Genomic DNA, 22,781 nt, shown 5'->3' on the forward strand with positions numbered 1-22,781 from the left:
ATAAATTTATCTTTCTAATATGTTTTAATATTTATTTAAAAAATAAAGAAAATAATTTTTTATTTAAACAAAAATAAAATAAATAAATGTTTCTCTTTTTTTAAAATTGTATTATCTAGATATATAATAAATAAAAAAGTAATTATATGAATAAATAGAAAATAAATTTTATAAATAAATAAATAAAATTATACTGTATAGAAGATATAATTCATTATTTTTAGAGAACGAGAGAGAACAAAAAAAGGGTTATATTTTCTGTAATAATTTTATGATTTTAAAGAGTATCATAACTCATTCCAAATGTAGGAATACTAATGTATTTCATATTTTAGCATTTGCAATATAATATCCAGATTAGAAAAATATATTTTAAAGATATCCTAATAAATGCTTGAATGACTTTTTCATAAATAAGGAGTCAAAAAATGTGACATAACCTTATCGCTCTTATTCAACCTTTTGATAAGTCTGAATCATATGATTTAAAATGATTAAACTTTAGTTAAAGAATAATGAATTTATGATCTTTATTATATATTTTCATATTTTTATTTTTATTTTCAATTGGGATGGAATAATTTATCAGCGTTTAGCGTCCATCGTCTTAAATGTCATATATCATATGAAGCGATCCAATGGAAAAATAGAAAAAAGGAAAATCCTCACCAAAATTCTTCGTCCGTCCAAACTGTTTTGCTCCTTCGGTGCGGCACCCGTCTCCTACCTGCGATATGACTGGAGCAACCATCGGGTGGAGCCCAATACCGTAGACGTGGCCCTTGTGCATCCCCACCGGTCTACCCTTCGTTGCCTCCAATCGCAAGGCCGGGTAGGAAAACGGGTAATGAAAACCGAAGTAGGAAAACTCAAAGCGGGGGAACACTGTGGGCCCGCACTCGTGGGTCCAAAGGTCAGATGGTGAGCGATCGCCTCGGGGCCTGCTTCGGGGCAATAGAGGTAAAGAAGGAAAATAAAAGCGACGCGGGACCCGCTGTGGGAGCCGCACAGAACGCTTTCGGGTACCCGATGCGGGTAAAGTACAAGCAGGGAGAGCTGGAAGCCTTCTTATTATGAAGAGGTTATTAAAAAGAAATAAAAAATAAGAAAATAAGAAGAAAAAGAGGGACAAGAACACGGCAGAGACCAAACACGAATGGGAATTCCCTCACTTATTTCGCTCCTCCCCTCTAATTCCCGATCCATTCCCGCTTCGAATTCCTATTTCCAGTAAGAGTTGGATTACGACGAAAGGAGAAGAATCCAACGACAAAAGGCTAGATCTCTTTCCCTCCCCCTTCTCCCCCTCCCTCATCACTATTACTCGTCGCGATCCGATACGGCGACCGAGTCCGAGCGATTGGGCTACTCCTTCGCCGGGTGGTGGTCAGGTGGCTTCCGTAACCCTTGTCCTTTACGGGGGGAGGTGATGCCGACGGCGCCAGGGGCGCGGTGGAGGAGCGTTGGCCGGTGGACCGAATTATAGGGTCGCTTCCCCCTTCTGATTCCAGTCCCTGATATCCGCCACCGCGACGAGCTGCCGCGCTATGGAGGTTGACTCCTCGATGCCCGCGGAACCCGACCACGATCCGGCCGCGGCAAAGCACCATGACCCCGCGAACGGGACTTCCTCACCGCTGCCCGCGTCCGGGACCGCGTCGCCGCCGGTGGAGGCGCAGGCGGTTGCTGCCGGGCCGAGGCCCGCGCCGACGTTCTCGGTGGTGAACGCGATCATAGAGAAGAAGGAGGATGGGCCCGGATGCAGGTGCGGCCACACGCTTACAGCCGTGGCGGCCGTTGGGGAGGAGGGAACTCCTGGGTACATTGGGCCGCGACTTATACTGTTCGGTGGTGCCACAGCGCTCGAGGGCAATTCTGCAGCTCCGGCATCGCCCGCAGGAAGTGCTGGCATCCGTATGTTTCCTATGTTGATATCTAAAGTTTCATTCCTTAATTTCCTGCATCAGTGTGCATCCCAATTGGTAACTTGTATTGGTACCCTATCTCTTGTTATAGAAGAACCTTTGCCTGGGATTAAAACTGTAACAAATAGATACGGAGTTGAGCAATCTTAATTGAACTCATAGGGATCTATTCTAGCTACTCAGGAAAATTGTAGTAGGCAGAAGCAAGAAATAATGTTGAATTATGCTATTTGACCGTGAGATGCATCAGCTTCTATCTGGGTTGGTTTCTTGGGTGTTGGCTTAAATTTGTGAAAACTCAAAGATCTCATTGTTTCATCTGCTTCCCCATTGATTGCAGGTCTTGCAGGTGCAACAGCTGATGTTCATTGTTATGATGTGCTATCTAACAAATGGACAAGGTACATCTATTAATTGAGAATTGATTTATTTCTTACACACCAAATATCATACCTGTATTTGACGTTGATTTATGTGGCAAATTAATGATTTCTGTGTGAACAAGATCTTGCAGTCATTCCATATAGTCTCTCTTCAAGCAGTTTTGTGATATATATATATATATATATATATATATATATATATATATATATATTTGTATGATATAGTGCTGAATGCTGATATGTTCTTAGGCTAACACCTCTTGGAGAACCACCATCACCCAGAGCTGCACATGTTGCAACTGCTGTGGGCACCATGGTGGTAATTCAGGTACTTCTAAATTTTTATATTGAGTAGTTTTTTTTGAATAGTGCTTTATATAAGATGCTAAAACTCTCCTTGTTAGTACTGATTTACTCGAGTAAAAAACCATTAACTTTGAGGACATTCTTATATAAGATTTTATTTTTTGTCATTTGTTCAGGGTGGAATTGGTCCTGCTGGCTTGTCCGCAGAGGATCTTCATGTTCTGGACCTAACACAACAGCGGCCACGGTGGCATAGGTTATAATCATATTAAGGCAGCCAGCTTTAACTTTTACACAACTATGTTGTTATCACTAATGAAGTAACATTCTTGAACATAGGGTTGTTGTCCAAGGACCCGGTCCAGGACCACGTTATGGACATGTGATGGCTTTAGTTGGACAAAGATTCCTATTGGCAATTGGTGGAAATGATGGTAGGATCATTTTTTATTGCATATAATTGTGTGCTGTTTTTGTACCTCCAAAGTTAATACTTGTGATGTTTTAGCATTTGGACGATATGCATATGAGTTTGTGAAAACAAGTTATTATGTCAGGGAAGCGGCCTTTGGCTGATGTTTGGGCCCTTGATACTGCTGCCAAACCCTATGAATGGAGGAAGTTGGAACCGGAAGGTGAAGGTCCACCCCCCTGCATGTGAGTACTCTAAGCAATAGTTTAATTTTTTTCTCCTACAAGAGTGATGCCTTGTAACAATTTGTTCTCTAGGGGTAATCTGGCACATTAATATTTTATACTGCATGGCCTAGTCAAAATGTTTTTTTTGTTGCATAATGGCATGGTCATATTTTCATCCACTTATGTTTTTGTTCTGGTTCAATTTAAATCCAGTAGCATGTAAAGGTTTCTTATTCAATGTCATTTAAAAAATTATTTCATCAATGGATGTTTATTCTTAAAGTGGATTGTTTTATTTTCCTGGCTAGCTCATAGGAGCTTTTGAGTTTGATGCATCATATTGTCTAGAAATTATATGATATCATTGCATAAACTGATTTGTCCAACAGTAGCTCCAGCCATGAACCTTTGAAAACTATGATAGTTTTTGGATTTTTTAGTGTATAATTGGTTCTTTTAAGCCAAGAGAATACTTATGTTAAAATTTTACAATCTTGAAAGTTGAAAGATGGATGTACGGTGTACCATAATCTTCAAAAATATCATACTAGCTCCAGATGTGATCCATCATTTGAGATTTTCCTTCTATAAGTGACTATTGTAGTGCATATTGTATTGCATGTGTTTTGGAAGGGAGAAGAAGAACTGTAGGCATGGTTGTCTATCATGCTTGTACACTACAATTTGTTTCTGGTACATGCCTTGCTAGCTTCTTACTTGCACTCTTTGCTTTATGTTCATTGCCTTTGTGTTCATGCATATGTGCATAGCGTTGCTAGACTGTACTTCAATCTACAGACATGTGTATGCATGTGTACTTGTGCATATCTAGACATGTTGCTGGTGCATGCACCATGGGAAATTGGGGAACATATTATGCCAGCATGACTTTATGATGCATGGTTGCAATTGCTTCTTTAAAATGAAAAGAAAAATATTTTCTTAGACAACATAGGACTTGTTCCCTGGTTCTATTATTAATACTAGCTCTTGGCACATGTTCTGCACATTGTGGACTCAAATAGTGGTGGATAGACATCAGGTTATCTGCAAGTGGATATTTATCAAACAGTACAACTAGTTATTAAGTTATATGAGGGTTGTTAATTATGAGAAAATGATTCCGTTGTCCACAACATACCCTCCCATATCTCACCTGGTCTATTGGCTGGGTTACAGCATGTTCCTTTTTTTTATTATAATACTAAATATGTATACTCTCACCAATATATTAGCAGCATTCTACGATACTTTACCGTTTTAGTCTGCATTATTACAAACTATTTGTTCACAATCAAGACTCAAGAGTCTGTTGGTGTCTCTAGATCCTTTTGTCAACTAGCAGATCCTTCGATATTTGGTATCATTGTGTCCCTTTTATCGCTTGTTCATTCTTTTGCCGCTTTTGAATGTTCTATCTTTTTCATGAATATTATATATCCTCCTGTAAGTGTATTAGTTAATTGCTTCTTTTCCACCTTTGGCATTCATCACCTTGTCTATATTTGTAAATATGAAATTATCAATAGCTTATCATTCACCTCTCCGACTTCTGTTTAGTTATATTGTGTGATATTTCTTAACTTTATATGTATTTAATTTTTTTTGTAACATTATGTTCTTAACTAATAACCAATTATGCTTTTAATGTTATATGGTTTGCATCTGATTAATCCTGATAATGGTGCCACTTGTCTATTGAGACTGAACCCCATATGACTACTGTTGCTGTTGTATGGGCTTTGAGGTGAAAGTTACTAGAAAGTTGACTACTTGACTATAATGTAAATTCTGTGCTTCTAGCATATGACTGCTTGTACCGGTTGTCATTTTTTTCATCCATGATATATATGTTTGATTGTTCACTAAGTTAAATGAAGTTTAGAGACATTTTGTTGTCTTAGGTATGCAACTGCAAGTGCACGCTCTGATGGTCTTCTCTTGCTTTGTGGTGGGAGGGATGCAAATGGAGTGGTGAGTGAAAATTAATTTTTATTATATGTAAAACAAAAGTTTAATGACAGTGATTCAAACTAGTTGCATTCTTGCATCAATGAAGCTTCAATTTTGCTTTCACAAGGTGGCTTCTATATGCTGCCTTTGCGGGGCATTTGCATAAGGCTTCTTTGTTGGATTTAAGTACTTCAAATTCATTGAATAAGTGAGAAACTAGAAGTATAAAGGGAGAAACTTAGATCACGGATATTTTGTTAAATGTGTACCAAAATATATGAGAAGAATTTGGAGGGTGAAAAGTCTGTTCGATTGATAGTCTTTTTAAAAAATGTAATTCTTCTCATTAACAGTAGCATGTATGTTGGTCATGGGAAAAAGCTTGACATATTAATTAAGAAAATTCATACAACCTTGTGAATAAGGAGACATATTCAAAATAGATAGCTAATCAAGAATCAGAGAAACTAAAAAGGTCTAAAAACTTTGGAAATCATCAGAAGTACCACTGGGGCTGCATACTACCATGAACTATCCTGCTTCATAAGATGAGATGCAATTCAATATGTTTGGGTTTATGATTCTCATTGCCGATGACTTACATAATTACAATAAGTCAAATCTGTAGCAACTTTCTAGAGCCACTGAAGAGAATATCAAGATTTTTTAAGATAAATACTCCAAATAAAAAATCATAAAAGATGACAATTGTACAATCTAAAGTACACTGATCTTGTCACTGTTATGACAAAGGTCCCAAGGAATGAGCTGTTGGTTGAATCTATATGAGATATTTGGGGTTCTTCGTTCATGTCAAATTGGTATCAGTGTGCTATTGCATTAATGGACGTATGCATTCAACTTCAAAATAAATTATCAGAGTGGGAGAAAAAGAGACCAAAACTAAGAGAGCGCAAAAATATATGGATTTTAGTCTCAAAAGAAATCTATGTCAATTCAGATTAAATTTTTTAACCAGTTGTAACTTCAGCCTGAGTCTTAACTACTATATATAGACCACTGAAAATTGTAAACATTGTATTGGAGTCCATAAAGGACTGTTGACTTACGTATAGCAGGTTGGAGATGAGTTGACGTCATTAGGGGAATGATAAGATTAGTCATTTGATACAACTTCAAAATTTGTTTGGAAAATGTCAACGGACTTCTGAGGCTCTTCTGAGATTGTGGTGATTAGATATTCTTTCTCTTAATTTTCAATTGTTTAGGTAATTTGATAAAAGCAAAATAAAATATGAACCATGACTTAAGCTTTGATACAGCTTTTGTTGGTCTTAGATTTTACACTTAACAGTAAATTTTGGAAAATAATGGATTTTCTAGGGTGAGTACAAAGTTTGGAGCATGGATTAATAATAATTGAGGGGTTACTGTCACTGAAGATTTCTTTTTAACTTTATACTAGGTACATTGCCTAAGATGTGAGTATATACACCTTATTGGTACAACTCCACATGAAGGTTAATGCATATTTTGTTGCTTCTTGGAATTTGGGGGTTTTTTCTATCAATAGTTTGATAGGTATGTGCACATATAGTAGCTAATGGAATATAATAGCAAACTAACCTCATGATACTAATGTAGGACATGATGCTCTGATACCAAATATGGTGTAGGACAAAATGCTCCCCTACCAAATTTGATGTAAGACGAACATGGATGAACAGAGAAGCTATTTTTTTCTAGTATTTGACGATTGGGGAATAGAAAACTGACATTTATTAGATAAAAGAAAAAAATAGATAAATACCGGGCACACTAGCTCAAGAATTAAGTCCCTAAGAATGGAGTTCTTACAACTTATCACATCTCACACAAGAAAGATGAGAGCACCATTGTGAAAAAGAATACACCACTCACATATAACGTGGCAAAACACAAAATTTGATGTATTTGTCCAATTTTATATTACATCCCTTTCCTCCTAAATACAAGACTCGCATGTAATTTGGAAAGGTACAAATTTTCATTCGCTTAGAATGTCTTCCCCCTTTTTATAGACGCTAAATACAAGAAAGAAAAAAATGTACAAATAAAAAAATTTAATTTCTTAAATTAAGGAATCAATTGTTCCATCTATCAATTCTTAGATAATATTTGCTTTCATTTTTTATTTAAGAGATTGTCATCCTTATTAGCAGAATCTCTTATTAAAAATGATTTTCTTGTAGAACCTCCTTTTTCAATCATATCTTTCCAGAAAATGTTCCAATAACCGGAGATGCTATATATCCTTGTAAAAATTTTTGCTAGCATTGTTTTTTTTATATTTTTCAAGAACGGGCACTTTTCCAAAATCTTCTGTAACTAGTCTTATTTTATTTAGCAAGTTATGATGCATTTCAAGGTTAATAGCATTCTTTACAACTATGCCTGTTGATAAGCAAGGATGCAAGCTTTGTACTGTGCTTTATCTATTTACTGAACATGAATTCTGGTGATTGATTTACATGTAATGTGTTGTTCCTGCAGCCACTTTCAAGTGCATATGGTCTTGCAAAACATAGGGATGGTCGTTGGGAGTGGGCTATAGCTCCTGGTGTCTCTCCATCACCAAGATACCAACATGCTGCTGTGAGACTTGCATTTCTTCTACCTATTTTTCTTCTCATTATCTCTGTGTTTGTGTCATTATCAAATTCAATGAAGTAAAATATCAATAATGTTGCAGGTTTTTGTCAATGCAAGACTTCATGTCTCTGGAGGGGCTCTTGGTGGTGGACGCATGGTAGAAGATTCTTCGAGCATTGCAGGTACTTTATAATCACATATTGGAAATTTTTGATATTTTATGTAGTTTGTGACTTGTCACTTGGCTTTGGCATGTTAGCTCCTGTCATATGTCAGCAAGAAAGAACATTGCTTGGTTGCCTTTGGCATGGAAATTTAGAGTTATTATAGTGTTAAATCATTCTGAGATGATAGTGTTTTTTCAATCTGTTATGATGTATGGTTAACATTTATCTTTCATTCCGAGTCTCTAACTCATAATTTAGAATTGTTCAGATGAAAAACCAACTTTTGAGAATTGGCATAATATCCTGATGCAAAGATTTTAATACTAGTCAGATGCTAGTTTTAGTTACTTCAGACTGATATGGTTCTGATATACGTGATGGTATACCAACCTGAAGCATGCAGTATCATTGAATAAAATTATAAAAAATAAAAAATGTGTATGTAGCAGTGTCAAGCTATATGTTTTGATATTATTACTGGGTTGGATCAGTAAGCATCAATACATACATACCAATCTTGTCAGTATTTAAACCCTTACCCTATGCTAGATTACATAAAATAATTTGGGTTTTGGCAGAACCAAGACTTGCTTACTTGAAGAATGAACTGTAGAAAAACAATTCACAATATGGTGGCACACAAAAGTACAACTCACCAGTGGAACTGGAATGGAAGACCATGTAATAAAGAAAGCCTAGTTCATGAAGATAACTGACAAGGGGCAAGAGATCCTAGTCAGGAATCCTATGGTTTGCCCGTTGTTGGTTCTTCCAACCTCCAGGCTCCAACCAATGGTTTTAATCCAGGAATCCTAGTCAGTTGCCAGCTAGTCTGGTTCAGGACATCAATATGAGTGTGACTTGTTAGAAAAAAAGGAAAAATATGATGAAACAACGGACAAAGCCCCAATATAAAAAGGAAATGAAGGGGAGGTTGAAACCTTTCTTTCTCTTCTTTTCTACTAAATGGCAGATGGTGTCGGCATGAAGAATAAAGAGAAGAAAGTGACAAACTGTATTTAATGATTTTTTTGAGTTAAGCTTTGTGCTGATCTGGATTGAGTTTGATCCAAGCCAATCAATTTTGTTTTTTTAATTTTTTTGCTGTAACTAGATGGTCTTTGATGGAAACCCAGTTTAAAAATCAAGTCATCCAGGTTGCCTGTCGCTTGACAAATATGAACTAGTTCAGCTGAGAGGTACACTGCTTTTCCTCAATCCTTGCTCGTGACCACTAACATATGTAGAGGATAGTGTATCTTGAATTCTTGATGATTCATAAGTGGCTTTGAATGCATTTAGTGGCAAACTAAATAGTTTTGTTGGATGCAAAACATTAGTAGTTGTGGGGAGCTAGGAAATTGGAGGAGATTTACCTGGTTGGGTTGCTTGTCACTCTTGAAGTACCTCGAAAACCACTAGCCCTTGCATTGATATTGTAAAAAGCTCCTGGATTTTTTGGTTTATTGCAGTGGAAGTTAATTTTGAGAGTCACATCATGGTGCTAAATATGCAATCTTTAGATGCATTATTTATAAACAGGGAGATTAAGAATAATATGATGTGTAATTGAAGTGGTTGATGTGGATGGTCAAGATGGAGAGCAGTTTCTAAAGTGTTGTGACATCACCAAATGGCACTTATATTAAAATTTTACTAAGATAGGTTTAACATGATCTATTGATGTGTTAAAATATCAAGTGCTTGAGAAACAGCAACTTTCACAAGTGCAGCAATATGAAAACTTAATGGTAGTTTTTTGGTGTTAACATAAGGATACAATTAAATATGCCAAATGATAATAAAATGGGATAGAGAGAGACCGGGGGGAGAGAGTTTGGGGGAGGGGGAGGGGGAGGGAGGGCTATCTAAGGTGGTTTAGGTTTTTACAAAGAACATATAAACTTTTACTAGTAAGTGCAGTTGTTGTTGGAGGTACTAAGAGAAGTTTAGAGAAGAATTGTTTAGAAGAATTAAGAAGGGAAATGATGGAACTTTGATAATTTGGATTATCTGCTGACTTTGCCTTTATTAATGCTGGTGAAGAAACCATGTACTCATCTCCAAAAGTTTGTGATCAATGGCATCTTGTAGTTGTTTGCTAAAAACAAGAGTTCTTGAAGCAACTTGTCAAGCATGTTTCTTTGAGATGCCTAGGGTGGCAAGCAATTAAAATAATGTTTCATAATTACAACTGAAGCAACTGGAGCATGATTCTTCTATCATGTAGATTACTGCCTCCATTAAGATGCATGTGCTTTACCATAGTATATCCTTGATGGAATATTTGGAAAGACTGACTTGGATTGACTTACTACTAACAACCTGGATGTAAATATATTTGGTCATGTTGACAAGAATTAGTTCCATGCATATCATTAGTTATTAGGCTTGTAGGTTATGTATGCTTTTACAAATATATGACGGTATCTATGTGCCCCTCCTGTATGGGCTAACATGATGTAGGCCAAGTTGATGTCAGGCCATTCATGTTTAATTCCATATGGAAACCTGACTTTAAGTATTATTTAAATACTAGTCCTGTACCACTTTAAATAGGCTATTGGACTGGTATAGTACTGTATACCAAGCAGATGCGGACATATATTCTCCGATTTTGCTGAAAAATAATAAAAAATGAATGTCGGATAGTAATGATGTATATGAAACATTACTGGTTGTTGTTCAGGCCAATAAATGCTAGTTGGTACATATTGGTTAGATCAGTATTTTGACCTTGATTTTAAGAAAAGGTTTGGGCATGAAAGGGTTCTTGCCAGGACTAGGGCCATCTGTTGGTTATTCAATTTATACCGTAGGTGTTGCTTTAGCATATTAACACCTGATGATTGTTTAATTACATAGATGACAACTAGTTGACTCACTTACATCAGTGATTTTTGTTGTAAATTGACGATCTAGTTAATTGGCGTTAGTACCATCAGCCTGTTACTATATTATTTCTAAGATTTCTTTACTTCTCTCTACTTCTTCCATTTTCTGTCAATTCTTGCCAATAATGATTTGATGATTGAAAATAGGCAGTGGTACTTAATTTCTAATAAGTTGAATTTTCTCTTTTATCCTTTTGGTATCCTCAAGTTGATTTCCTTGCATTTACTTTTTTCTCTATACTGCTAGCATTTGTTGTTGCCTCATTCGAGTTGGCAGTTTTGTATATAGTTTTTTCTGTTTGTTGGAGAAAGAGCTGGCAGTTTTTGCCGCCATAGTACTCCTGTCCTAGCATTGACTGCATTTGCAAAGGCAACAGCTAATGCTACAATTGCAAATGCCATTTGTTGAAGCAATGAGATAGTGTTGGTTGACAAGCTGCCCAACTTTAGACTAGTCTAGCACATGATTAAGTAATAGCAGCTAGGCTAATTATTTAGTGCTTAACATTTTTTTAAACAGTGAGAACCCTGAAAGGGATACTGTGCTACATGCCTCCTGATGAGAATGATCCCATGTCAAGAAGTTGAAGTACATACATGCATATAGTTACTTGGTTAAGCATTTTGTCATGTGCCCAAAGCTGACTCCATCAAAGTTACACTGGTCATTGCAATGGTATCTGAACCACATTGCAACTCTCCTCCTAGGCTAATATGATGGGCTAGAATGACATTCAAGATGTTTCCTCAGTCCCACTAGGGAGTCAGGCCAACTGGATTTAATTATGCAAGCATTATAGGATATATGTGGTATTTTGATGAGATTATCAGTGATGAGTTGGTAAGTTATTTAATATTCTAGTAGTTTTACATCACAATAGTAGGGAAAATATAGAATTGCCTACATGTTACAGTTTATAGTGTAGACTAAAGCATTTTAGGCCTTGTCATAAGACACATCCATGTAGATACTGGATTAGTATGTTTGCTTGGTCAACATAACATGACTGGAATATCCATTTAATTATGCCCATAATGCCTAAAGCATCCTTGTTATAATTTTTTTAATTCTGTATCATGCAACTTCCTTTGCAAGGTCTTCAGATGAACTATATATGTTTGTTTGTTTTAGTACTGGACACTGCTGCTGGAGTTTGGTGTGACACAAAGTCTGTTGTTACAAGTCCCAGAACAGGAAGATACAGTGTTGATGCAGCTGGTGGAGATGCTTCTGTTGAGCTAACACGGCGTTGTAGGCATGCAGCTGCTGCAGTTGGAGATCTAATTTTTGTTCATGGAGGTTTACGTGGAGGTAAGAATTGGAAGTGATATTTTTAACATCAATGATAGTTTTAAGTTTTAACAAATATAAAGTAGTAATATGTTAACTGATACTACCCCAGTCTTGCTGATCTGCTTGTTCATGACATTGTGTGAAGTATTATGGTTTGTCTTATGAGCATTCATGCTTGTCATCTCCGTCTTAATTTTAATCTTATAAGCATCATCCCTGTAGTTTCTTTTTTACCTTGGTTAGTTGTTCTCCATAGTATTAATTCCTTTCCTATTTAATAATGCAGTCCTTGTAGCATTGGTAGGAGTTTAAATATTTGTTAGTGAGAATGAAAAACTTGTTAGGACTGGTAAGTATTTAGAAGTCCTAATTAGATTCAAACTACTTGGTGTAGTTCCCAACAGAACTAACATGTAGTCTTTCTGCCGCATAATAAATGGAGGCTGGAATGGTTGACTTATCGAGTATTGCATGGCACTGAGTCTTTCTGAAACTGCTGACATATATATGTATATGTGTATATATATATATATATATATATATATATCGAGCTGTTTAGGCAAGTATATGCATATGTGTATATATATATATATATATATATATATATATATATATATATATATGTATATATGAGCTGTTTAGGCAAGTAGAATGAAGAGAGCAGAAAGGATGAGGAATTTACATATTTAACAAGCATAATGATTTTACATTTAAACACATTATTAGATTTGAAAGTTTTAACAAACAAGTGCTTGTAAAAATTGTGAAATTGAAATCTTGATCAGTGCAGGAGGTAACTTGTAGAAGCTGGATCTGAACCGGAATATTTTTGAGCCATGTGATTATACATTGGACACATCTTTTTTGACCGATCTATTTGTCCATGCCTTGACTGACTTACCATTTATACTCCTATTTTGCTTTGCAATGCCCTTCGAAGCTTTAAAACCATTTAAGCTTTTTGTTTATCTAGTTTTCCATAGACTAAGGTACAACATGAGCATGTGTTAAGCACTCACATGATCTGCATTGGAGTTCCTCAGGAATTTAGATACTGTAAATACAACGTGATGATGTATAGTGCTAGTATAACTGTTACATTTTTGTTATAATGACAGCAATTGTTTCAAATCCTACTTGATTGCTTCTAGTTTGTAAGTGATTCATACATATGGTTGGATATTCCCAATTAGTATCAACTGGAAAGTTTGGACTTTCAATCAGATATTATGCCCTCCTATCAGTGGAACAAATGGTATTTTTCAAATAATTTCTTAGTAAAGTTAAGGACTGCTGGCAGATATGCCATAGGTAACTCTTCCATTTCCACCTGTGAGATGCCATTTTGTCTCAAACTGTTTGTCATGACTCACAAAGCAGATGCTTTTCTAACTCGTCCTGTCATGTTGTACATGTCCTTGCACACTGGCTTTTGTTATATTTGGATTGTATTCTTGTGATGCACGTTTATGTCTGATCTTATTGTTCTTTCTGATGGTCATAATCATCACAAATTTTGTCACCTCATTTTTTTAGCTAGATCATGAATTTTACTGCAGGTATGCTTCTTGATGATCTACTTGTTGCTGAAGATCTGGCTGCTGCTGAAACAACAAGTGCAGCTTCCCATGCTGCAGCTGCAGCTGCTGCTGCAAATGTACTAGGAAGATCACCGGGAGGATACATTTTCTCCAATGAAAGATCAAGACATACTATTCCTGAAGTGGTCCCTGATGGTGCAGTTGTGCTTGGAACTCCTGTCGCTCCTCCTGTCAATGGGGATACATACACTGACATAAGCTCTGATAATGTTATTCTCCTGGGACCTAGGTAGTATATCAGTTAGGATTAAGATTTATCTTGATTTTTTTTTTTTTTGACTTAATATTACAGTATTATTGGAGTTTTGTTGCAAATTGCTAAATTGCTCTACTACAACAACAACAGCAACAATAAAACCGTAAGACTGAATTTTCTAGAATTTGTTGGAACCATTACTTAGGACTTATTTTGGTTCAGGAGACTGGGAAAAGGTGTTGAGTACTTGGTTGAAGCCTCTGCAGCAGAGGCTGTGGCAATAAGTGCTGCTTTAGCTGCTGCCAAGGCACGACAAGTCAATGGACAAATCGAGCAATTGCCTGATCAAGATCATGATTCAGAGGCTACCCCTGGTGAGAAACAGGTCTCGAACCTGAGTAAAGCTTCAGATCCTTCTTTACCAAATAATGTCACACCCGCTGGTGTTCGACTACATCACAGAGCGGTCAGTACACAAAGAAGATCCCATGCTTTAACCTATGTTTGTCATCTGGTACAAATGATAACTACAACAGGAAAAGAACAGAACTTCTTTCTTGGTCTGTGTAATTTACCATGAACTTTCTGCAGGTGGTTGTAGCTGCAGAGACAGGTGGTGCTTTGGGTGGTATGGTCAGGCAGCTCTCAATTGATCAGTTTGAAAATGAAGGCAGAAGGGTCAGCTATGGCACTCCTGAGAGTGCAACTGCAGCTAGGAAATTATTAGATCGACAAATGTCTATCAATAGTGTGCCAAAAAAGGTAACACTGAATTTATAAGGCATTTACTTCAGTACAAATGCTTCTCTCTCCAAAAATATGAACCGAGGGATCATAATCTTTGCCTACATTAGGTGGTGTTATGGAGTGACCAGTTAATATAGAAGGTACAAATTTATCATACTAGCAGTTATGATACAGTTAAGTGACTCTGCTGCTGAGCCTGAGCAGTAAAGAGTCTGAGGAGGGGCAGAAGAGCGGGATAGGAGGAGGAGAACAGGTGGTGAGGTGGGAGAGGTGGTGGTAGAGGAGGAGAAGAGGAGGTGGAGGAGAGTCCCGGACGACGGGTGGCTGCTCGAAGTTTCATTTTAGCCATAGAAACGAAAATGTTCTTTAGTGTACCATAGCATAACCCATTTTATAATGCAATAAAGAGATATATTCGGCATGTAATCTTCATGAAGTCTTGCAATTTTGGCTTGATATTTATGAACCAGTTATCGATCATTGGATGCTATGTTGAATATGTATCTTGCACACAGTGTTTTAATCTCATGCTCTCAACATATAGGTTATTGCGCATCTATTAAAACCTCGTGGCTGGAAGCCTCCTGTACGCAGGCAGTTCTTCTTAGACTGCAATGAAATTGCTGATCTCTGTGATAGTGCAGAAAGAATATTCACTAGTGAACCAAGTGTTCTACAAATTAAAGCTCCTGTCAAAATCTTTGGTGATTTACATGGTCAGTTTGGAGATCTAATGCGTCTATTTGATGAGTATGGTGCTCCTTCAACAGCAGGGGACATATCGTAAGTATTTTTAATTTTATTAGGTACATTGATTGTAAGTCAATAGAATTCCTGTAATAGAAGGTTTTTCTGGAAGTTATCTAATAAAATATAAGTATGTTTCTTTAAGTTGGTCTAGACACAATCAAGCTTTTTTTATCTTTCTGGGCTTGTTGCTTTGTTACATTGTTTGATACTTAAGACACCAAGTTTGATCAATCCATTCTACCTGTCTGGCATATATTGCAGTGCAAATAGCTACTAGTTTTCCACCAACAGTTCTCAACATGATAAGAGTGCAATTTTCTGTGTCTTGAAGTATCTTTTGTTTGTTCATTTTCCTGTGCTCTACTTGTAATATTGTATTATCGTTGCCACTTTCAGTTATATTGATTATCTCTTCTTGGGTGATTATGTTGATCGTGGCCAGCATAGTCTGGAAACTATTGCTCTTCTCCTTGCATTGAAGGTAGTTTTTATGACACATGCAAGTTCTTAGAGATTCAATCTTCTACTTGTGAATTTTTTTAAGAAAATAGTCTGTCTACCAAACTAAACCAAATATTTATCATTGATATTGCAGGTTGAGTGTCCTCACAATGTACATTTAATTCGTGGAAACCATGAGGCAGCAGATATTAATGCTTTATTTGGGTTCCGGACTGAGTGCATTGAGCGCATGGTAATTATGTTTATCCTCGTCTTTTACCATTGTGATTATTTGAGAAAGCTTGTTCCATATCATGATTTTTCATCATGTGGAAACAGGGAGAGCGAGATGGAATCTGGTGTTGGCACCGCATTAATCGATTGTTCAATTGGCTACCTTTATCTGCTTTAATTGAGAAGAAAATCATCTGCATGCATGGTGGCATCGGTCGGTCCATAAATCATGTAGAGCAGATTGCAAATCTTCAACGGCCTATCACAATGGAAACAGGATCAGTAGTTCTTATGGATCTTCTATGGTAATTATTTTAATAGTTAAAATTAAATGAGTACTATCTGATATTTGTTATAGTTTATCTATAAATAATTGTTTTTTGTTGTTATTCATGCAGGTCTGATCCTACAGAAAATGACAGCGTCGAGGGGTTAAGGCCAAATGCTAGGGGTCCAGGCTTGGTTACTTTTGGGGTTAGTGATTTAGGTCTGGCTTATTTTACTTTCTATTCTGCTACTGTGTGCTTATTTCGAGATTTTAATGCCTGGGGCAGCCTGACCGTGTTATGGAGTTCTGCAATAATAATGACCTCCAGTTGATAATACGAGCACATGAGTGTGTCATGGATGGTTTTGAGCGCTTTGCTCAGGGTCATTTGATTACTCTTTTCTCGGCAACTAATTATTGTGGTAAGGATCCATCTTTGGCATGCATAGTAGTCAGCTTAGATGTTCTTTCCTCTAATTTTCTTTTGGTCCATATACAGGAACTGCAAATAATGCAGGGGCAATCCTGGTTTTGGGAAGAGATCTTGTGGTCGTTCCAAAACTAATTCATCCTTTACCACCTGTCATCAATTCACCTGAAACATCACCAGAGCGTCGCATTGAGGATACATGGATGCAGGTGTGACATGGGTTCTTCCACAAGTCCATGGTCTTTGGACCTTTTGATGCTTGCAGTACATTGTAACTATATCTGATTCTATTTACTCGTTTCATGTTTCATCAGGAGCTCAATGCCAACAGACCACCTACACCGACCAGGGGCCGTCCTCAAGTGGCAAATGATCGAGGTTCTCTGGCCTGGATATAGTAATCATCTCCAGTGATGCAGTCATCGCTGTTCTTTGATCGGAGACCGCTGGTGGAGGTTTAACTGACGTTTCTCATTTTGAATCAAGGGAATCTGAGTGTAGGAGCTAACCAGTCTAAATAGTTTGGCGTAGGAGGCTTCTGAATCTGAGGATGCTGGTCTGAGCCATTTAGCACGTCAGATGGTTGATTTGCTTCATCAGGGAAGAGATCGATTCGAAGTTGCCCGAGTGGTTGTGGAGCTTAACCTCTGCAGTTGGATAAGGTGAGTGCACGTGGTCTCGCGTCACCCATTTATTTATATCACACATAGGCTTATTGTCTAGGTAATTCTTTCGTATGTTCATCTCTCTTCTTCGGAAAGATGGTGTTTTCGACGATCTCTACGGGAAATCTTGTATGATAGATTTTTCCTTACTAGCAGCACTTCTCCACTGTAATTATAAGGTTTTGAGTGATGTTCACCTTTGAGGATGATCCTTCTCATCAGATATTTTTTTTTGGTCTATGAAACTATTTTTCATATAAGGCTATGGGATATTATTTCTTGAGCAATAATAAGTCAACGAGTTTGTTTGATCGTTATTGCATTTGCTATTCACACTGCTCGGTTTTCAACCCCAAGAAGATTGCTTTAAAGGACTAGGGTTATAAAGTTGTTTCTCGTTTGTTGCATCCAAGTCGGATTTCATAAGCTTAATACAAGTTTTATTTTTTTGAAAAAGGAAAGGTAAATCATTCTTTCACGTAAAAAAAAAAAGGAAAAAAAAAAAAAGACGCCGAAGGGTTAGGCAAAGGGGGGGTCTCGCTAAGATTAGCTGGTTCAATTTACACAATAGAATTTGGCCGGCAAAACTTTGATAACCCTATCAGCTTAACACAAGTTACTGAGAGGTGACCTGTGCCAATAATTTGCGGCAGCACAAAAACCCTTGTTCCTCGGCAATCTCCCACCTCTCGATCATTCTATCGCAGGTGTCTGCTTTTAGGTTAGCAGCTCCAAAACTTAGCAAGAAAAGCACAAAACGAGAGTAACAAAAGAACAAAGGGGCTAACTATATAGTATCCTTCGTAATTAATTATCTTTGTTTTTATATTTTAAAAGTTATATTGATATTTCTATAATTATGAGAGTGAAATATTTAGGTCTATTTATCTTAACGTCGTTAATTTTATTAACAGAAACATAAAAATAAAGATAAAAAAATAATTTTAATGTTTTAATCGGTGGTGGTAAATAACGTCGGTGGTGACAAACGATGACACCGTTGGGGTTGTGAGTGGCTGTTGTGAATGAGGAGAGCGATGGTAAGAGATGAGGGTTACTCTATATCTATGTTGATGCTAACGTAATTGTCAAGCGACTTTTTCATCGTTCTACTTCTGCGCTGACGTAGTTGTCAAATGGCCCTTTCGGTACTCTACATCTGCGTTGGTGGCCCTTTCGTTAGTTTACATCTGCGTCGACATCAACGTAGATAGTGGTAGCCGTCATAATGTCTACGACAAAGATAGTGGTTGCCTCCTCGTTGACCCGTTGGGTAGATCGCTCAACCCAAAACTAGGGCCATCGGAGTTCTTGTTGCTCCCCCATGTCAGTTTCGACATAGGCATGAGAAAGGAGATGGGGGGGAGGTGGTTTGTGCACAGGCGGGGGGCGGCGGCGCTGAGCTCATCGCAAGAAATCTATTCATCACGATTGCTGTTGATTAAGAAGGGAAGCTTTGGATGGTTGGCAAAAAAGTGCTTCTCTAGTTTCCGACATGTATTCGTAAAAAAATATGTATCCCAAAATTCGATGCTGAGTACGCCATTGTACCTATCGTCGACGTAGTTGCTGAGCAATTTTTATCTCACCATCGTCCGTCATCATCAATTAAAATGTTAAAATTATATCTTTATAATTCTGTTGGTAAAATTGACGATGTTCGATTAAATTGACTTAAATATTTTACTTTTATAATTATATAAATATCACAAAAATATAGAGATAAAAATACCAAAAATAACTAACACATCTAATTGGCCTTAAAAAAGATTATGCATAACAAATAGTTCGAGAAACACATTGAATAGCCATATTCAAAACATTCTGATAATAATCAATGAAACCAATTTTTTCATCAAAACCAAAAGATATGTTTGCCGAAAATAAATCTAACTAATTATTCGTGATTTTTTAATTAAAATAAAAAAAAGACTAATGAGGCACCCAAAATTTTGGATTTGATTTTTTTATACAAGCTTATGTCGGATATTTCTTCTCGATATACTCGTAAAAGATTTCATTCCTTCTCATTCTTTAAATTTAAAAATCCGATTGAGACAATTACAAGGAGATTCTAATCTTTTAAATTTAAAAAAATCATAAAATCAACAATTTCGATTCTTCAAAACTAGAAACAAAATCGAATTGTCTGAAATTTTAATTCCGCTTGAAATCAACAAATCACCTAACAAACAAAAACAAAACCAAATCGAACCTAAGTCAGGTTTATGTAGAGGTTTGTGCTCCACATGCGGACCCCAAACATTGAAGGATCGAGGGAACAAGGATTCGTAGCAATTTACATACTTGTGAAGCACAAGAGAGGATAGGGTACCGAACATAAAAGACATTTCTGAATTATCATATGAAATCAAACACAATACTCGGGGATACCATTAGGCAACCAGACAAACTTGAGGAGTCCAAGAACAACTCAAGACAATGATGACAAAAAAAGTAATTAAATTGCAAGTTTAAGCAGAATCAAATTGGCAACAAAATTAGACAGACAAGGTAGCTTAGCGGTATCGGCGAAGCGACAATGTCTGGTTCCTCTTCCAGGTTGCCCTTCGAGATGGTCTGGCCTTGTGATGAAGGTGACCTTTGCCGCGAAGACCCCTGTACTTCTTACCAGCTGAAGTGAGACCACGTAACTCACGGTGCTTGTGAACTCCCTTGCAAATCCAGTTGATCCTAGGGTCGTTGCGAATTGCACCATGAGCCGGATCGATAAGAATAATCTCATAATATTTGTAAGTTGAATCCTGTGTAACATAAAATGCTACAAGTTAATTCATTGAATTAAGTTCAAAACGTACAGAATGTTCATGAAGATAAAAAGCTAGTAAGTCTAGGATAAAGCAAGACGGCTGACCTCATTGACCCAGTAAGAGTTGAGGACCCTGAGGCCTCCTAACTTACGACCAGCTCTCTCCTCTGCAACCGAGCGCTTGTTTCTCTGGAACTTGAGCTGAGTGATACCCTGATGCTTGGGCTTTCCATAGACAATACCCTTGGGAACTGGCCTCTTCCTGCCACCACGTCTAACACGGACTCGGTAAATCACATAACCCTGCATGTTAAGAATAAAACATTATTAGCAACATAACAACTGAAGAACAAAATTGGAGCAGAGAAGGAGAAACAGTGTTGTCTCTAGAAACTCACTATTTACAAAGGTAGGCATGGATTGCAAATGCAAATATTCTTTGTAACCAAGTTTAATATAACAACACAATGCATATATGGAAAATGTTTCAAATCAGCTAGACTATAAAAAGCACCTGGAAAACTTATAAAATGAATAGCATTAAAGCTCCAACTTGAAAAATGACCATGTATTAAAGATAAATGTAGCATTAACAATAGAGTACATCTAATAAAGCTCCAACTTGAGAAAAGATCATGTATTAAAGATAAAGATAGCCTGTTACATGACCTGATATAACACATTTTTATAGCCAATTAAACTCTTTGTTTGGTTCACTATATCTTCAGTAGGTTGTGGATGAACCGTTGATCAATATCACAGGATACAAATGATTATTATACTTCAGATTGAACATTAGGAAGTTCCTAGACCAAATCTAATTGAGAATTTTGTAATCATGAACTTGCATAAAATGTGCAAAAATTGTCCTCTAAACTAGCAGGATCCCTCAACATATTAGATGCCTATCCGCATTCTCAATTACAACATCCACGAGATTCATACCTCTGCATTAGAAGGCACATATAGGCATATAAATGAAATGATCAAAAGAAAAAATTGGCATCAAAGCTAATTCAAAAACTGACTTTCTTCATTAAAACTTCAGTTGAATCGATACTTGATAAGAATCAGCAGCCATTAAGAGCCTACTTTTATTCACAGATGAATCGACCACTCCAACATTACCCTAACTTTCCAATCAAATTAGACTCATGACAGCAAATAATAACATTGACAAAAAAAGAAAATAAATTCATTATCCATCTTCAATAATGATAAACAATCAAAGGGAATGAAACAAACACCAAACTAGTACACCAGACAACAATTAGAACAGTCGCAACTACAAAAATGTCCCACATAATATCATGACTAGGCTGTTCCACACGTACTATTTCTTGCTAGTTCACCCAGATACTGGTATATTGCCCATACTAAAGTCATTAATCACATAAAATCATATCCTAATAGATGAGGATTTTGTCACTGTCTTTCTCTAAGCTAGATCATAGATTTTCCGATCCAACAGGTGTATACTTCTACAGAAGATCCACTAATCATATTGCAATATTGTTGTCCACCAAACAAAGTTTCTTCTTCATACAACTATCAATAAAGCACATTATTTCTAACATATTTTCAAAATCATGCGCCTCATTTTTTACAGGATGAGATAAAGGCAGAGCTTGTTTATGTCCACCCAGAAATAGAATTTCAGAAACAATACGATGATAAACCATAAAGAGCAGTTTTTTCACGTAACTACAAAGCCAAAATCCCATCTCATCTTAAAAGGCGAACGAAACCAAACTCTCGTCTCGCTCCTCAAATTGGTCCCTAAATTAAATCAAACAGATTCAAGAACAAATTGCTCTTACAAAACAAATCCACCGAGCATAAACTTAATGTTGCAAGCAAATCGAGAAGAATACAATAGGATTTAAGAGCACTATTCTCACACACAAATGCTCTACAACGAGAACAGCAAACACATGTCTAGAATGCTATGTGGCGGAAGAAACGACGCCGATCTACCTGCTTAGCCTTGAAACCAAGGCGCCGAGCCTTGTCGGGGCGCGTTGGCCTCGTGACGCGCACGATCGACGGGAGCTGTCGGTACTCCCAGCACCGCACCCGCTGCAGGAACCGCATCACGTCCGACTGCTTCTTCCTCCATAGCTCCGACACGTACTTGTACGCCCCTGAAACCCCACCCAAAGACCAACCAACCACAGCACAGTCAGATCAACCACACGGACCGAGAGAGAGAGAGAGAGACTTACCCATGGCTCGGACGCGAGGAGCTCCTCTGCGGCGATCGGCTAGGGTTTGCTCACGGCAGGGGCGAGCCGGGCTTAAAATGAAGTGAGTGGTGTGTCGAGCGAATTATGGGTCGTCGGATGGAGAAGGTATGATCTCATCCGGCGTCCATCAAGGGTTTTGGCAACTCGTTTGGTTCCCGTGCTTTAGATTTCGTGCATGCGTGACAACGGACGGCGATCGCTTCCGGGTTGGAGTTTGTGGGCTTCGGTAGGCCCGGATCGTTGTGAGCCCAAATCTGCTCCGCTTAACAGGCCATCATTT

At 37.3% G+C, this 22,781-nt stretch overlaps 2 protein-coding genes across 7 annotated transcripts; one reads left to right on the forward strand and one right to left on the reverse strand.

Annotated features, from left to right (window-relative positions):
- Window positions 1-1,126: 1,126 nt before the first annotated feature.
- LOC135636587 (serine/threonine-protein phosphatase BSL3-like) lies at window positions 1,127-17,797 on the forward strand. Of its 6 annotated transcripts, none has more exons than XR_010495933.1 (22): window positions 1,127-1,914; window positions 2,266-2,326; window positions 2,558-2,636; window positions 2,791-2,870; window positions 2,954-3,048; window positions 3,172-3,271; window positions 5,158-5,227; window positions 7,700-7,801; window positions 7,899-7,980; window positions 11,992-12,171; window positions 13,713-13,983; window positions 14,173-14,416; window positions 14,542-14,712; window positions 15,242-15,480; window positions 15,844-15,928; window positions 16,043-16,141; window positions 16,228-16,427; window positions 16,521-16,596; window positions 16,677-16,812; window positions 16,890-17,029; window positions 17,135-17,275; window positions 17,342-17,797. XR_010495933.1 is itself a non-coding variant. In XM_065148389.1 (21 exons), exons 1-21 carry the CDS (start codon window positions 1,548-1,550, stop codon window positions 17,216-17,218), a joined length of 2,961 nt encoding a protein of 986 aa, XP_065004461.1. In that variant the 5' UTR covers window positions 1,127-1,547; the 3' UTR covers window positions 17,219-17,797. The 6 variants fall into 6 exon arrangements, 2 of the variants coding, with proteins under 2 accessions (XP_065004461.1, XP_065004463.1); XR_010495934.1 differs by having other exon boundaries at window positions 17,352-17,797; XR_010495932.1 differs by having other exon boundaries at window positions 17,135-17,269.
- Window positions 17,798-19,812: 2,015 nt separating this feature from the next.
- Window positions 19,813-22,617, reverse strand: LOC103982957 (large ribosomal subunit protein eL15z). Its single transcript, XM_009400065.3, has 4 exons — window positions 22,481-22,617; window positions 22,233-22,399; window positions 20,361-20,558; window positions 19,813-20,250 (listed from the first exon to the last, which is right to left on the reverse strand). Exons 1-4 carry the CDS (start codon window positions 22,482-22,484, stop codon window positions 20,005-20,007), a joined length of 615 nt encoding a protein of 204 aa, XP_009398340.1. The 5' UTR covers window positions 22,485-22,617; the 3' UTR covers window positions 19,813-20,004.
- Between the last annotated feature and the right edge of the window lie 164 nt (window positions 22,618-22,781).

This window comes from Musa acuminata, chromosome BXJ3-4 (assembly GCF_036884655.1).
Source record: "Musa acuminata AAA Group cultivar baxijiao chromosome BXJ3-4, Cavendish_Baxijiao_AAA, whole genome shotgun sequence".
Lineage (NCBI taxonomy): Eukaryota > Viridiplantae > Streptophyta > Magnoliopsida > Zingiberales > Musaceae > Musa > Musa acuminata.